At 41.9% G+C, this 17009-nt stretch overlaps 1 protein-coding gene across 1 annotated transcript in view; it reads left to right on the plus strand.

Annotated features, from left to right (window-relative positions):
• Window positions 1-17009, plus strand: part of LOC125994743 (DNA topoisomerase 3-beta-1) — a 136716-nt gene that overhangs the window by 40699 nt on the left and 79008 nt on the right. The window contains exons 3-7 of the mRNA XM_049764222.1: window positions 8004-8110; window positions 8198-8272; window positions 8862-9055; window positions 13156-13312; window positions 13390-13503. Of these exons, the coding sequence (XP_049620179.1) occupies window positions 8004-8110; window positions 8198-8272; window positions 8862-9055; window positions 13156-13312; window positions 13390-13503 (647 nt within the window). The remainder of the gene's footprint in view (window positions 1-8003; window positions 8111-8197; window positions 8273-8861; window positions 9056-13155; window positions 13313-13389; window positions 13504-17009) is intronic.

Below are 17009 nucleotides of genomic sequence, written 5' to 3' on the forward strand. Positions count from 1 at the left end.
AGGCAGTATTTGTAAGGTCCACTTTGTGTGAGTTCAATAAAATCCATATGCATGATGTGAAATGGATAAGAGGGTTTTGGAAATGAGCCTCTCTTAGGTCTCATGTTTCCTTGTGGATTATGTTTCACACAAACAGGACATGCTTTACAATTTTTTTTTAAGTAAGCATCTAAACCAAAGGTAGTGAATTGTTGATCTATGATGGACTTCATCCCTCCTGTCGACACATGGCAAGGCCCATGTGTCGCAAGCGCTGCTGCCTTAAAAAGTGATTTTGGTAAAACAGGTTTGTCATTGATGCGGTGGATATTATCTGTATCCACTATTGCACCTTTTGTCGTCCACATTCATTCTAGATATTCATCCCATTCTTTAACATCTACAGAGGTTGTTGACAAAGTACACATATAAACATCATACTTTCTTGGCAGTCCAGATCCGACACAGCAGATCATCCTGCAAAGGTCAAATTGATCTTTTAAATTGGAGGCATTCAGTGTTTTTGTTTTTGTTGAAACAAGCTCTACAAAAAAAAAAATTGTTTTGTTTTGAAACTGTTTTGAATATGAATCAAATCCATATGTTGTATAAAGCTGACTGACCTGCCCCACTATCCCTCCTCTTGAGCCATGTGACACGCACCATGGCTCAATATTGCTCACCATTAGCATAGGTTCTTTGGTGGGGTAGGTCATTTATAGATGCCATTCTCTAATCTTGCCCCTCTTTTCGTCCATAATTGAATTTCACTCTATGGACTTTGTCGCTGCACATCTTTAAAAATGTTTCAGTGATCTAATCTGCTTCTTGTGTGTATAAAATTTGAAGTGTCTTTTGCGCTGCAGCTTTGTGGTTCTGTCTGCAAGCTTGTTACCTCTTGACACCTTATCAGTCTCGTGTGTGTGTACTGCACACGTGCACATAGCTACTTTTCGTGGCAATTGGACTGTTTTGACAACTCGCTTAGCAAGTAAATGGATGCCCTCCCCGAATGGGGAGTGACTCAGCTAGCAAATGATTAGACATTTTCACTTTCTTGTAGTTTCTTTAGTTACTTTTCAATCGTTTTCTCATTGTTTATCACAAGAATCTTAGAAATTTGAATACGAATCAAAACGTATGTTTTATTTTACTCAATTGTATGATTTAGAGAATCCATATGTAGTAAAGTGTTGTATTACTACATATGATTTCATCATCTTTTAATTTGACTTTCTTTCCAAAACGCTTCTTAATTTCTCAGTTCACACATCTTCTACATGTGTTACTGGTTCTCCAGTTTTTTCTCTAGTTAACTATCAATCCAAAAGCTACGTTTTCTTTTTAGCATTCAACCTGCTCACTCTTTCATCAAAGTCGCTCTACTAATTTTCTATAGTAGTCGCCAACGACTTCAACCATTCAACCTTTCATTCAGGCAATCATTCATCAATGCTCATCATATGCATCTCATACAGTCTCCAAAAAGGAGTCTTATCACATTGGTCCCATTTCATCCAAGCTCACCACACAACATTCATATATCATTTTCAACTCAAGTTTCCTGGTAGAACAATCCACCAATTCAAAAAAAAAACGTAACTAAAACAAACAACTGGCAAATTAATCTGAATTTTTTCTTTGTTTTTAAATTTGAAGAACTCAATCTCTCAGATTTAGCTTGCAATTAGAATTTTGCATCATCTTATAACACAACCAATCAATTATTCCTATTAAATGTAGCATTGCAAAATCTTAAATTCACAATTTAGCTTCTCCCAATTCCTGAAAGCATGTTCTGTTGTTTTGTTAACTCCGAATTTCTCATGAGGGCTTGACACTAACATGCACTAGTGTGGATTAGTTTCTGCTCGCAAACAGATTTCTCTCTTTTTCTTTCATTTTTATCTGTCAAAATTGTTTCTGTTCTGCGGTGTAAATTGAATAGACAACAGTCTAGCAAATTTCTTTATACTAAAAGTTTAGCCAATCTTCATCAACTTAACACATACGCACACACATGCACAGCTCTCGCGTGCGGAAGGTAGGTCCCAGCACCAATGATTCGTCACAGGCTGGCCATTTCCTGTGGTCGATCATGAGGTGGTCCCTCCCATGCACACGAGGACAGCACATTCTAATTTTATTTATTTATCTTCTAGAAGCAAGTTCCATTTCTTTACTACTTGATTTGCATATTTTAACTTCAGTGTAACACAATTTGATCTCTAGTCATTTGTAATTTGGGCTTACAAACAGCATTGTCATACTTCTTGTGTGGACAGGGGCTCTAACAATCTAAAAAGATTTTTGATAACCTGACAATGACATGTTTTGCTGTCATATGGGAGAGGTTTCAAATCTTTTAAATTTCGATACATGATTTGCATAGGACCGGAAACTCCTCTTGCCCCTTGCTTGAGCCGCGGCTTGAGCTGCGGCCTTGCACCTGCTCACAGGGGCCTTATTGTCTCCTGGTCTGACAAACACTTGTGACCGCATCAGTTTTCATCCTTCTAGCTTTTGTCTCTTGAATTCGTTCTCATCTCTTTGTGAAGATTTCAACCACACTCTAGCACTTCTACCACTTCTTCCACATTTCAAATTTCCCTGTAATCCATACATTTTCTTCCACTTCAGCATGTATTGCATACAATTAAGAAATCTACTTGCCATGAACTTCTCGTTTTAAAGAAGAGCAGAGCAAGAGATTTACCGTTCTTATTTCCCATCTTAATTTCAGTAGTTTAAGGTTTTACAATCTCTTTGTCTCAAAAATATTATTATTATTATTATTACTATTATTACTTATTTATTTCTTTGAGGATCCTCAATGCAGGTTTACATTGAACTTTCAACAAATTGCTAGCCTGTATCAATGCTAGAACTGCTATTTAGTCAATTTATCCTACCAGTCACACTCTCAATCACATAAACTCCAGCGCTTTTTTTTTTTTTTTTTTTATTTAGGCCTCATAGCTCGGACAAACCAAAGCCGTATCTCATAGGTCGGACAAACCAAAGCCGTATCCCATAGCTCGGACAAACCAAAGCCGTATCTCATGGCTCGGACAAACCAAAGCCGTATCTCATAGCTCGGACAAACCAAAGCCGTATCTCATGGCTCGGACAAACCAAAGCCGTATCTCTCGTGCACCTGTGGTTTTTTTTTTTTTTTTATATATACGCGTTTCACAAACAACAACACAATCACACAACTTCAGGCCTTTAACTTACTTGTCCCCTGGTTCGTTGCACTGCCGGGTCCCGTCAATCCACCTCTGTCAGACGAAGGCAGACCTAAGATGCTGGCCCAGCGAAGAATTCTCTTCCCAGGACTTTCTCCTCCAGGTCCTCCTAGTGGACGCTGGCTTGTCAACAATGCAGCACGTCCTTCTTCGTCAGACAGATAGCGGGTATGAGGGGTCCCGGGTTTCGGCACCAAAATGTTAGAGATTTGCTCACTCCAACTTATTTTGCAAGAACCACACGGAAGACAAGCAAGTTCTTTTAGACACCTGCAGGTGGAGAGATCACTCGCTACAGGAATGAAATCTGGAGCCTCTCCCAACTGCAAAGGCATATTTATTAAGAGAAAGAGTGGGGGTAAGAGTAGACTGAATAGGAAGCCCTTGTGCTCTAGTCAAAACATATCAGGGGATGTTTTACGACCTTGTGTAGGATGAGACAAGGTAGGTTATTTATTACCGGTTGCATTCCAACATAATCATGCGATAAGGATAATTTGAAAAACCCTAACATAGTTTAGACCAGGTCCAGGAAGCTGTCATCACGTGTTGGAAAATTAACATGCTGGTGAAGCCTCGGAAAAACAGGTTTTAGCTTAGCATGATTAAAATCCCCAGCGAAGATGGTGAAACCGTCAGGGAGCGCCGTCTGTTGTTCACTGACAGCCTGGTACAGTTCACTAAGAGCCGTGATCCTGTCGCTTTCAATGTTGGAAGGTGGGATGTATACCGCGACTAGCAGAATCGCAGTAAATTCCCTTGGCGGGTAAAAAGGACGGCACTTAATGATCGCAAACTCCGCCAGTGGCAAGCAGTGCCTGCATACAACTACAGAGAGAACTTGGCTCCTAGGATCATTAGGACACGCAAACCCCTCCACCACGATAAGGTGACGACTCACGGAGGGGACACACATGCGAGTATGACTCCAGCAAATCCTCGTTGATGTTTTCGTTTTGTCACCACAAAGGAATACAAAACATTAGCATTTTGTAATGGTACAATAACTCTTCATGGTAGCAGGTGACTTCCATTGAATGTGTCTAATTGTAATTGATTCTGAACATGATCTACTTTCGCGTCCCCAAAGTTATGGTGTCATTCAATTTTTTACATGTTGATTTAAATTTCCCTTCCTTAACCCTCAATATTTTAGATATTTTTCTATATAAAATATTTTTTCTACTAATCCCAGCCATTGCTTCTTCGTTGGTGCATCAGTTTTAAACCATACCCTTTTATGGCTTTTTTTGCTGGCTACCAGCAGTACTTTCATCAAGTATCTATCACATCCCTTTACATTTTCCTGGTCGAAGTTACCTAGATTCATCACCAAACCCATCTTTGGTATTTCATAGCCAATTATCTTCAATTTTGTCAAAACTCCATACAAATATTCTTTCAATTTTTGAGGCTTGCCTTTTTAAAAGACAATATTTCCTCCCCGTACAGCGGATTATTAGGGTCACTACATAATTAAAACTAAAAATTAAGCAAAATTAGATAAATAAAACGCTAACTAATAATGATTAAAATAGATTTACAGCTATAGGCAAGGGAAGTGAAGCAGCTCCAAGCTAAACTGACATAACAACAGCGATTCTTCATGCGGGGCTGCAAGTCAAAAGTAAATATTACTAAAGCAAGCTATGAAGCTGCCATGTTAATACTGTTGATGTCATGAACCTGTAGACATGACACAAACTATTACTTTCTGAAAGATATTGTAAATGACAAGAGCAAAATTCACTTGTTCTAAGTTTTAATAATAACTGACAAATGTGCATTACTTATAACTCCTGTTTAAAATGTTCATGAGGGAAAAATAATTTTAAACTCATGTAAATTTAAGGTATTTCATACAGTTTATTCAATGTTATCTGACTCTTCAGATATGAATGAAAGGCAGAATTTGTGTTTTTAGAGTTTTTCACATCTGCCTGAGTGACTTATATTGGGTTATTTTGTCATTTGAAAAATAAAGACGATTGTGACAATGAAATTTGTTTCATGAAAGTGTGTATTTGCATGAATTTGTTTTAGTTAAAAATGTCCGAAAAAAACTATTGGCCCCCGGGCCCCTTCACTTTTTTTTAAATCTGGCCGTCCTTGCAAAACATTTTGACACCCCTGCCCTAACCAGTGTTAAAGTAACATTTGCTAAAGTGTTAAATGTTCAACTTCCATGGTGTGTTGTAGCCACCAAATGTCAGTGCAGTAATAATGGCACTATTGAGTGTTTTGATTAACAATGATTGTTCATGCCAACACTATACAGTGTGGGGAAAAGCGCAACCTTAAATAAAACACATGACAACATTTCAAATAAAATCACATTTGTTTTATTAAAGCCATTTTTAACAGCTTCTATAAAACAGTAGTATGACACAATGTTATGTTTTTTATTGTTTTCATGCATAAACTGCCCATCATGATGGCAATAATACAATCAGGTCATACACACCAATAACAGCGAGCAAATCCTCATTGATTCTAAACGCATTCAGGTAATCGAAATCCATTGTAATTCCATCCATCCATCCATCCATCCATCCATCCATCCATCCATCCATCCATCCATCCATCCATCCATCCATCCATCCATCCATCCATCCATCCATCCACCCACCCACCCACCCACCCACCCATCCATCCATCCACCCACCCATCCATCCATCCATCCATGGATCTATCCATCCATCCATCCATCCATGGATCTATCCATCCATCCATCCATCCATGGATCTATCCATCCATGGATCCATGGATGGATGGATCCATCCATCCATCCATCCATCCATCCATCCATCCATCCATCCATCCATCCATCCATCCATCCATCCATCCACCCAAAAACCTACCCACCCACCCACCGAAGCCAGCCAGCCAGCCAGCCAGCCAGCCAAATACCTCTCCCCCCCCCCCCCATCCCCCCCCCCCCCCCCCCCCACCGGTTTGCGCACCGAGCCAAACGGTCCTCTGAGGATGCCATCTGCTCTGCCCTCCACTCAGCCCTCACCCACCTGTGAGGTTGCTGTTTGTGGACTTCAGTTCTGCATTCAACACCATTGTACCACAGCGACTCATCTGCAAACTCGACAAGCTGGGCCTCAGTACCTACCTCTGCAATTGGCTACTGGACTTCCTCTGTCAGAGGCCTCAGGTAGTACATCTTGGCGACAATATCTCCGGCAGCATCACGCTGAGCACGGGGGACCCGAAGGCTGCGTGCTCAGTCCACTGCTCTTCACCCTGCTGACGCATGACTGCACTGCAACCTACAGCAGCAACGGCGTGCTGAAATATGCCGACGACACGACTCTGGTGGGTCTCATCACCAAGGGCGACGAGACTCAATACAGGTCGGAGGTCGACCTTCTGGCCACGTGGTCCAGGGACAACTACCTCCTGCTGAACGTCAACAAGACCAAGGAGATTGTTGTTGACTTCCGGAAGGGTCACACCCGACACCTGCCACTGACCATCTAAGGTGCTGTGGTGGAGAGAGTGAGCAGCACCAGATTCCTGGGGGTGCACATCAGTGAGGACCTCTCCTGGACCACCAACACTGCATCACTGGCGAAGAAAGCTCAGCGCCACCTGTACTTCCTGCAGAAACTCAGGCGAGCAAGTGCTTCTCCGGCCATCATGACCACATTCTACCGTGGCACCATTGAGAGCGTCCTCTCCAGTTGTATCGCTGTGTGGGGTGGTAGCTGCACTGAATACAACATGAAGGCCCTGCAGCGCATATTGAACACAGCTGGTAAGATTATTGGTGCTTCACTCCCCTCCCTGAAGGACATTTACACCTCCCATCTCACCCGCAAGACGACCACGATGGTGTGTGATGTGAGCCACCCCGCTCACTCTTTGTTTGATCTTCTGCCCTCTGGAAAGAGGTACAGAAGCCTTCGCTCCTGCACCTCCAGACTCACCAACAACTTCATACTCCAGGCTGTTAGGATCCTGAACTCTTTCCCCTCTCCACCCCCGGCTGCATAACGTTCTGTACTTTTGTGCTATATTCTGACTGTCTGCTATATGCACACTTGCTCCATTTTTGCTCCTCTTATTTATTTATTTGTTATTTGTTTATTTATTATTTATTCATCACTCTTATTTGTTCATTGTTTGTGCCTTCTTGTTTTTACTTTTTGTGCTGTTTACTTGTATGTATATTGTCTTGTCACCGTGGGATAGTGGGAAACGTAATTTCGATCTTTTTGTGTGTCTTGACATGTGAAGAAATTGACAATAAGGCAGACTTTGACTTGAATTTGACTTTTGAACCGCTCCTCCTCATTTGCCTTATCAACATTTTATGTTTCTGAATGTTGAGGAATAATTTTCAGTACCCACACATATAGACATTTCCTTCTGGCATTTAATTCCTTAGTTTTTCACAAAGTAGTGGCAACACTACATATCACCTTGTCTAGATAAAGTATGCATGCATGTTGCCTTCATTGTGACACTGACAACTGGCTGGTTGGCCAAAGATTTCATCATGTACACGCCTTAATCACCTGATGTTGAATGGTTGGTTCAGATGTTGGTTGATGTTGCTTCAGATGTTGGGTGGTCTTGAAAAGTCTTTGGGCTACCTTCAAAATTACATACTTGTAGCAGCAAAATAGAAGAATATGAACACAAAACAATTCACATAACATAACGAAGTCCATTTCCTGTTGGCCTATATGGTCATTCTTCCTTTAACGAGAACAACAGTCTTTTAGGTATTATAGCATTAACTGAAAATTCTTCTTTTTTAAGCCAAGTACAACAACTGGGATAAGGTGGACCCTGCAGAACTTTTCAGCAAAGCCCCAACAGAAAAAAGGGAGGTCAACCCCAAGCTCAACATGGTGAAATTCCTCCAAGTATGTTCAATGCATGTCTGATGCTGCTCTTAAATCAGAGTGTTTATTGCACTTTGTATCTGACACTTTTGTATATTCTTTTATTAGGTTGAAGCCAGAGGCTGTGACTACTTAGTTTTATGGTTGGACTGTGATAGAGAAGGCGAGAACATCTGTTTTGAGGTCAGAACATTTCATTCCACATCATTTGCGTTTTTGCATGTTCTTTCATGTTGTGTGTTAGCAGCTATGGGCTAATGTATATGTTGTTGTAAAACACTAGAACAGGTGAGAGCTACTTCTTGGGTACTGATTTATGCGAAGGGCTACATGTTTTGCCAGTGTTTACATGATGAAGCTCTATTGTACAATATTCCAGGGCAGTGTGGCTCAATGGTAGTCTCGAAGGTCATCTCCAGGTTTGTAGGTCTGAAACCCTGACAACCATGTCAAAGTATCCGTGAGCAAGACACTGAACCCTAATTTGCTCCCTGTGGGCCCGTGTATTTTTAATATTTTAAATGTAGATTTTCATTTAGAATTTCAGTTACAAGACTGTGGATATATTTCTTAAGTTGATGATGTCGAGTGGCACTCTATAGCCCTGTGTTCAACTGCTATTCATACATGAGAATGAAATTGTTGGTACCCCTCTGGTAAAGATAGAAAAAGCCACACCATAAAACAAAAGTAATAATATCATGAAACAATGAAAATGAATCAATGAAAATCAGGGGCTATGTTTTTAATGATGGTCTAATCTTTTTCCAAGGTTATGGAGTCTGTACAGCCAGTGATGAAAGGGGCCGTTCTGGAGCAGACAGTTTATCGTGCCAAATTCAGCTCAATTACTGACACTGATATCTGGAAAGCTATGAATCACCTTGGAGAGCCCAACCGCAATGAAGCCCTTTCAGTGGATGCACGCCAGGAACTGGATTTACGCATTGGCTGCGCCTTCACTCGGTACATTCTCTTCAGAATCCTTCAGATTACAATAAAGGGATCAAACATGTTTTAACTGTGGACATGTGACTGAAACCATTAAATACCTGTACAGTGGAGCCTCGGTTTTCGAACGTCCCGGTTCTCGAACAAATCGGTATTCGAACAAACAATTTGAGATTTTTCTGCTTCGAATGTCGGACGAAATTTGGTTGTCGAATCTCGCGAGATGAGCCAAGAGGACCCGCATACCAACTGACTCCGTTCGTTATTACATTCTCGTTACTCTGAGGATTGCATCAACTCTAATCATGCTTCCAAAGGAACCAAGTGGGAGCAGTAAAGCTATCCTAAAACACAAAGACGCTCTTAAAACAGTGCGACAGTAAGCGTCCAGCACGCTGCGGTTGCGCGATCGGACTAAATTAAGCTCCTTGCGCACTAGGTCCACTTAAATTTTGGAAAGTACATCAGGACATTAAAAATATTTTATAAATTTCAGCGACGGCTCTGTCACAATAATGCGACCAGCGCGGTGTAGTCACGAGGTCGGCGACGCGCTACGGTTGCGCGTTCGGCGGCGTGCTGCGGTTGCGCGATCGGACCAAATTAATCTCCCTGTGCACTGAGGTCTACTTAAATTTTGGAAACTACATCAGGACTTTAAAAATATTTTCTAAATTTCAGCGACGGTTCTATCACAATAATGCGATCAGCGCGGTGCAGTTGTGTGGTAGGCGACGCGCTACGGTTGCGCGTTCGGCGGTGCACTGCAGTTGCGCTATCAGACAAAAATGCACAACATAAAAAATGCTTAAAAAAGGTGTTTTTTTTTTTTGCTTGGAACGGATTACATTTCCATTATTTGTAATAGGGAAACATGATTCGGAATTCGAATGATTCACTTCTTGAACAGCCTTCTGGAACGGATTGTGGTCGAAAACCGAGGCTCCACTGTATATCAGTTTACATAATTGTCCCATTTATTATTAATTAGTTTACTTTTGGCCTCCCATAGGCTCAACACCTATGGGAAGGACCAAAGGGGTTGGGTGCAGAGTGAGCTGGGCGGCGGCCAAAGGCGGGGAGCTTGGCGGTCTGCTCCTCGGCTACAAAAGCTGGCTCTTGGGACATGGAATGTCACCTCTCTGACAGGAAAGGAGCCCGAACAGGTGTGCGAGGCAGAAAAGTTCAGACAAGACAAGGTCGAACTTGCCTCCACACACAGTTTGGGTTCTGGTAGAGTCCTCTTGAGAGGGTCTCTCTTCCATTCTGGAGTTGCCCACAGTGAGAGGCACTGAGCAGGTGTGGGCATACTTATTGCCTCCTGGCTGGGCGCCTGCACCCCGGTTAACGAGAGGGCCTCCCTCCGCCTTCCTGACTTGTGTCTATGCACCAAATGGCAGCTCAGAGTACCCACCCTTTTAGGAATCCTTGGAGGAAGTGCTGGAAAGTGCTCCTTCTGGGGACGCCATCGTTCTGCTAGGTGACTTCAATGCTCACATGGGCAATGACAGTGAGACCTGGAAGGGCGTAATTCGGAGAAACAGCCCCCTCAATCAGAACCCGAGCGGTGTTCTATTACTGGACTTCTGTGCTCGACATGGATTGTCCATAATGAACACCACGTTCAAACATAAGGATGTCCATGTGTGCACTTGGCACCAGGACACCCTAGGTCGCAGTTCGCTGATCGACTTTGTAGTCGTCTCATTGGAATCGCGGCCACATGTTTTGGACACTTGGATGAAGAGAGGGGCAGAGCTGTCAACTGATCACCACCTGGTGGTCGATCCACGCTCCTATGGTCACGAGGTATGGGTCATCAGTCTGAATCCTTGAAAAGCAGTCTCACTTTTGCCTCTTGCAAGAGCCTTTTTAGTGAAAGAAAGCAGGGTGGGGGTGAGTGTGAACAGGTTTCAGGGTTGCCTCTGCAAACTGGTTCAGTCAGTGCAGACGGGTCTTATCTCTGTCTTACAAGGTTGTCCACAGATACTAGTCAAGCATGTTTGGACAACTAGCTAAGCAAGGACATTTTCACAACACACAAAGAAGGTGGAAAGTTTCAGCATCTCAAGAGTTTCGGCAAGCACTAACACAATTACTGATTCTCAGTCAGCACTTCACAATAATCATAAGATCAAAATAAGGTGTCAACCATTTCCCTCCTGTTTATCATATGATTATTCCTTCCTCTGTAACAAGCATAAGCAAGAAAACATAAACACAGTATCATTGTATGTATCACTTACTAGGGATCATTTTCAATGATAAATTCATCAAGTCCCTGTAATGCATGTTTGTTTACACAGCATCCTCACAATCATTGCAATCTTTCTTTGGTGTGATATAGTCATCACTTTTGACATGCCTCATGTGTTGTATTTGTCCCGGTTCTTGAACAAATCGGTATTCGAACAAACAATTTGAGATTTTTCTGCTTCGAATGTCGGACGAAATTTGGTTGTCGAATCTCACGAGATGAGCCAAGAGGACCCGCATACCAACTGACTCCGTTCGTTATTACATTCTCGTTACTCTGAGGATTGCATCAACTGTAATCATGCTTCCAAAGGAACCAAGTGGGAGCAGTAAAGCTATCCTAAAACACAAAGACGCTCTTAAAACAGTGCGACAGTAACCGTCCAGCACGCTGCGGTTGCGCGATCGGACTAAATTAAGCTCCTTGCGCACTAGGTCCACTTAAATTTTGGAAAGTACATCAGGACATTAAAAATATTTTATAAATTTCAGCGACGGCTCTGTCACAATAATGCGACCAGCGCGGTGTAGTCACGCGGTCGGCGACGCGCTACGGTTGCGCGTTCGGCGGCGTGCTGCGGGTATTTGCGGTTGTATTTGTACCTGTGTTACGGTAGAGGACACATACCTTGATACTGCAGACTTTAAACATTGAATAACCTAAGGTGTCAATAAGCATAACAATACCAGAACAGCAAACACAGATTACAGATTTTAATAGCCGCTGCCACCAGATAACCAGAGGTTAACTATGAGAAATCCCACTGTTGTGGGACTCTATCTTCTGAGAGGTTGCTGCCATGTCACTATGTGCAACTAACTGTTCTTTTCCTGTACTTGGCCAATGGTGTGTATGGTTTGGTCCTCTTGTACCAGTTGTCCTGCTGTTATCTCTCTTCTGCGGCTTCAGAATACAACAAAGGACAGCTTGGGTTGGTACAAATTACGTGTCATTATCTCCTAGTATATAGGTGCAATAGGAAGTCCTAATAATGTGGCATACGCCACCTAGTGCTGCAGTCACCAAGTTCAGGACCATCCTGTTTTGTAATACCATTAGTCTAGTAGCCTGAATCTCTCTATTTTGTCCATCATTGACCTGCAGAGAGAGGTTCAGAAAAGATTGAAAACAATAGTTCAGTGTTTCTATGTAGTGCTTGTTTTCCAACTCCGATCCAAGGAAAGGCTTTATGGCTGTCTGGGACATTCAAACCCCAGATGGGAGGTAGTGAGGGGTAGTCAGCAAGACTTGGAATGGAGGAACCAGTTTTTCTTTTTGACGACTTCAATGTAGTAGGCCCAGTCTCCAGGCTTGATTGGATTGTTGACCTGTGAGGGAGAAAGATCAGAGGGCAGTAGACTTGCATTTGACACATCTTTCTGTTTTATCATTCTGATCTTGTAATCTGCTAAGGTCTGTTCTTCATCTGCTTTTTGGATACCTGCAGTGAATACAGGTAGTCTAAATGGTATCCCATGGATGATTCTAAAGGGTGTCAACCCTTCTGAAGTGGGGGTGATTCTCATTTAGAGTTTCACAAAGTCCAGGTCAGTTTTAAGCTGAAGCGTATGTTGTCCTGAAAAATGTGACATAAAGCATTTCTTTTTATGCCCAAAGAGTAACAGCAGAAATAGAAACATTCTGACCTAGGTTGTCATAATTCATGCATGAAAGGGTTCATACATTATCTATAACACTAATCTGACATGGATTGTATCCTTGAATTACATGACTTCCTATACATCTAAATAGAGTGTGCTAATGAATACAATTGTTTTTGTTCTTTTAGTCTGAGGATAATAGTTGAATACAGTATATGAAGTTTAAGCCTCCTTTCTGAATGCCAAATTGTTTCTAGGTTCCAAACCAAATATTTCCAAGGAAAGTATGGAAATCTGGACTCTTCTTTAATATCATTCGGACCCTGCCAGACTCCAACTCTTGGCTTCTGTGTAGAACGTCATGACAAAATCCAGTCCTTTAAACCAGAGAACTACTGGATTATACATGCGAAGGTACACCAAATGTGAACCTCTATTATCAGTAAATATGGTGGTAGTACAGTATTTTGAGAAATATTTTCTTTTGCCAGGTGTTCAAAGGGAAGGATAACCCATTGACTCTTGATTGGAACCGGGTTAAGGTCTTTGACAAGGACGTGGGCCAAATGTTTGTAAACCTGGCCAAGACATCCAAGGAAGCCCAGGCAAGTACAAACACACATAATTTCTTTAAAATTGGTGCTTTCTGATGAATGTTTGCCACTTTTCTACTATGCTTAGAAAATATTCGAAGTAGGGCAGTCAATTTATGTTAGTAATTACCGCAAATTAACACACTTAAAAAATTAATACAATTAATCTTGGGTGGCAAGTCAATGAGCATGCAATTTGGCCGTGCGAGACCTGCATCCTGCAATGGTCCTGTGCCCACTAGCTGTACGATATCTGAGATTTTGGGATCATCAGTCCATAAGATCTTTAGAAAATATGTACCATATTTTTCGGACTATAAGTCGCATTTTTTTTTCATAGTTTGGGTGGGGGGGCGATTTATACTGAGGAGCGACTTATATGTGAATTTTTTTCACAAATTTTCAAAATAAAAAAAAAAAGTGAAACCGCGATAAACGAACCGCGATGTAGCAAGGGATTACTGTAATTTAAATTTCAAGTGACATTAGCTGCGCGCCGCATTGCGGCGGTTGTATACATAAAGGACAAAGATTCGATCACGGGATGACAAAGATGATGTAGGGGCCCACGTACTACCGGCATCATTAGCGGCTTTGTTTGTAAGTGACACGGAGGACGAAGAGTTTGAAGGATTTAATGATTTGGAGTGACACAGAAGGTTTGAAAAGCTATTATGGCTTTTACGCACGCCTGGTCCTACTCTACGGAGCTCTCTTTCACCTCCGTGGATGGAAGTAGGTGGCTGGCGCTCGGCCGGGTGGCTGCCCGGGGACGGTGGATGAGGCTCGGACATGGCTTTTACGCACGCCCGGTCCTACTCTACGGAGCTCTCTTTCACCTCCGTGGATGGAAGTCGGGGGCCGGCGCTTGGCCGGGTGGCTGTCCGGGGACGGTGGTTGGGGCTCGGATATGGCTTTTACGCACGCCCGGTCCTATTCTATGGAGCTCTCTTCCACCTCCGTGGCTGGAAGTGCCACCTCCGGGGATGGAAGTCCACGCCGCCACATGCCTGGAAATCGAAGCCGGTGCTTGGGGCCGTGTGTCGGTGAACAATTTATGTTATAGGTTTTTGATATATTTTATTTCGTGTAGCAACTTGTATATGTTATCGTTGCAGTTCAGTAGTTGTTGGCTCGTTGAACTCTTGTTTAAATAAAGAGACGTTTACCAAACCCACGTCTTTCCTTGTACTTTGTTAACGCTACAATATAGTTCTATACTAGTTCTGTGGAATAATGACGAGGTGTCAGGGCACACGCGTGGCGTTGTTGTCTTAAAGGACGAGGAATTTGATGGATGGATTTAATGATTTGGAGTGACACAGATGGTTTGCTAATTTGTATATTGTTATATGGGCCTGTGGAATATTTTGAAGTGCAATCGTCGTCAGCGGCGCGCACCCGGCCGGCATTGTTGACATAAAGAACGATCGATGGATTTAATGAATTGGAGTGACACAGATGGTTTGATAAACGTGTTATTTATGTAATAGTTATTTGAATAACTCAGAATGTTACGTCAGGCCTGTTATCAGCTCTTCGTTTGTGTTTGTCACGTTAGCATACCTATTGTTTAGCCTGTTGTTGCTCGTTCATGTCTGTTCTTGGTGTTGGATTTTGTCGAATAAATTTCCCCCAAAATGCGACTTATACTCCGGAGCGATTTATTTATGTTTTTTTTCCACGTTATTGTGCATTTTATGGCTAATGTGACCTATATTCCGGAGTGACTTTTTGTCCGAAAAATACGGTATTCTGATATTTCTTGGCCCAGTCTCGACGTTTCAACATGTATGTCTTGTTCAGTCGTGGTCGCTTGTACCACGTCTCTGAACACCAAACACTGTGATATAGGGGGTTTATCGCCTTCGGCCCTACCATCCCTCATTATATAGATACACATCACTTCATATGCTTGTATCGAGTATGCATTCAAGCTTATACAGCAGGGAGTTGGAAAATATGCATAAAAATGATCAAATGGTCAAAATACACACTTTCCTAATAATTGTGCACACAGTGTAGTCCAGACACCTTCGCCTAGCTTGTTTTGATTTTATTTGTTATATAAGCTAATCATTGCACTTTATTTACCATTGTTTTGGGTTTTTTACCACTGACAATCAGAACACAAAATTTGCACACTCTGCTTGCAGGTAATTTACTTGCAGTTAACTTCAAGCTATTCTCACTCAAACAGTATATTTTATGTTGTGCTACAATAATAAATAGCTAGTTGGTAGATAGAAAAGCTCAAACAAAACATAATATTACTCTTAGTGTAAAATTTCTATTACGGTCCACAATAATTATTTGAAAATAACTGAAATCATAGAAATAATTGCAAAGAATCGATACTACCCGTTTAATACTCACAGTAGCGTTGATTCTATTGATACAAGGATTGATCTGCACCAACCTCCCCACTCGTCAATTGCAAACATTACTCAGCATTTCCCCCAAATGTCGCACTTTCATTCTAAAGGACTTACCATGAAAGAATATTCTGTTCATGAATATTCTTTTTTCTTCTGCAGTACCTTAGTCTCAGATACACGGATTATATGAACAATCACAAAATAGTTCACAACATGGTTGACAGTCATGCATTGTCCACCAGAATGTAGCAGTGAGTAAACATGAGCCGAAGTGATTACCGTAATTGCCGGACTATAAGCCGCGGCTTTTTTCCAAAATTTTGGACCCTGCGGCTTATAGTCAGGTGCGGCTTATATAAGATTTTTTTCGTGATTTTTGTGATGACTTGATCAGTTTTACTCTTAACACTATTATATACAGTAAAAGCTAGAAAACAAACTGACAAATAACTCGTTTTCAAATTAGACGAGTAAAAACTGGTCAAATATTTAAAAAAAAAAGCTATTATTAAAAGTGAAGACAATTTGCAATTCTAGTAATGAACAACGAATTTGATGCACAATTTGTCTTCGCGGGCCACATACAATGATGTGGGGCCTTGAGTTCGACACCTGTGCTCTAAACCCTTTCTCTTACACTGCCATGTGACTCAGAGATTACACAAAGCAGTGGCGCTGTTTGGACCATCTGCATTGTATTAAAACCCAATCAATCAGCATTTGAATTCAATTCTTCTGACATTTTGCTCACCAAAAACAAGTAATGAATGTGAACTTTTAATGTATTTTATTCAGAAAGTTACTTTGAACCCTGAGGTTTAAATGGCGGCGCGGCGTATTTATGGATTTTACGGCCTCCAGGGGGCGCTCTAGCAGGAAGCAAGAGCGAGACAGACAAAGAAAACGTGCTAGTTTGCGCATCACGCACACACCCTCACCATGGAAAGCACGCGAAGAAATTCATTTGATGCAGCTTTTAAATTAAAAGCAATCAATTTGGCTGTCAAAGACGGAAATAGAGCGGCGGCACGTAAGCTTGGCATCAATGAATCGATGGTGAGACGTTGGAGACGGCAGAGTGAAGAACTGACACAATGCAAAAAGACGAGAAAAGCTTTCAGAGGCAACAAAGGCAGATGG

This window comes from Syngnathus scovelli, chromosome 3 (assembly GCF_024217435.2).
Source record: "Syngnathus scovelli strain Florida chromosome 3, RoL_Ssco_1.2, whole genome shotgun sequence".
Lineage (NCBI taxonomy): Eukaryota > Metazoa > Chordata > Actinopteri > Syngnathiformes > Syngnathidae > Syngnathus > Syngnathus scovelli.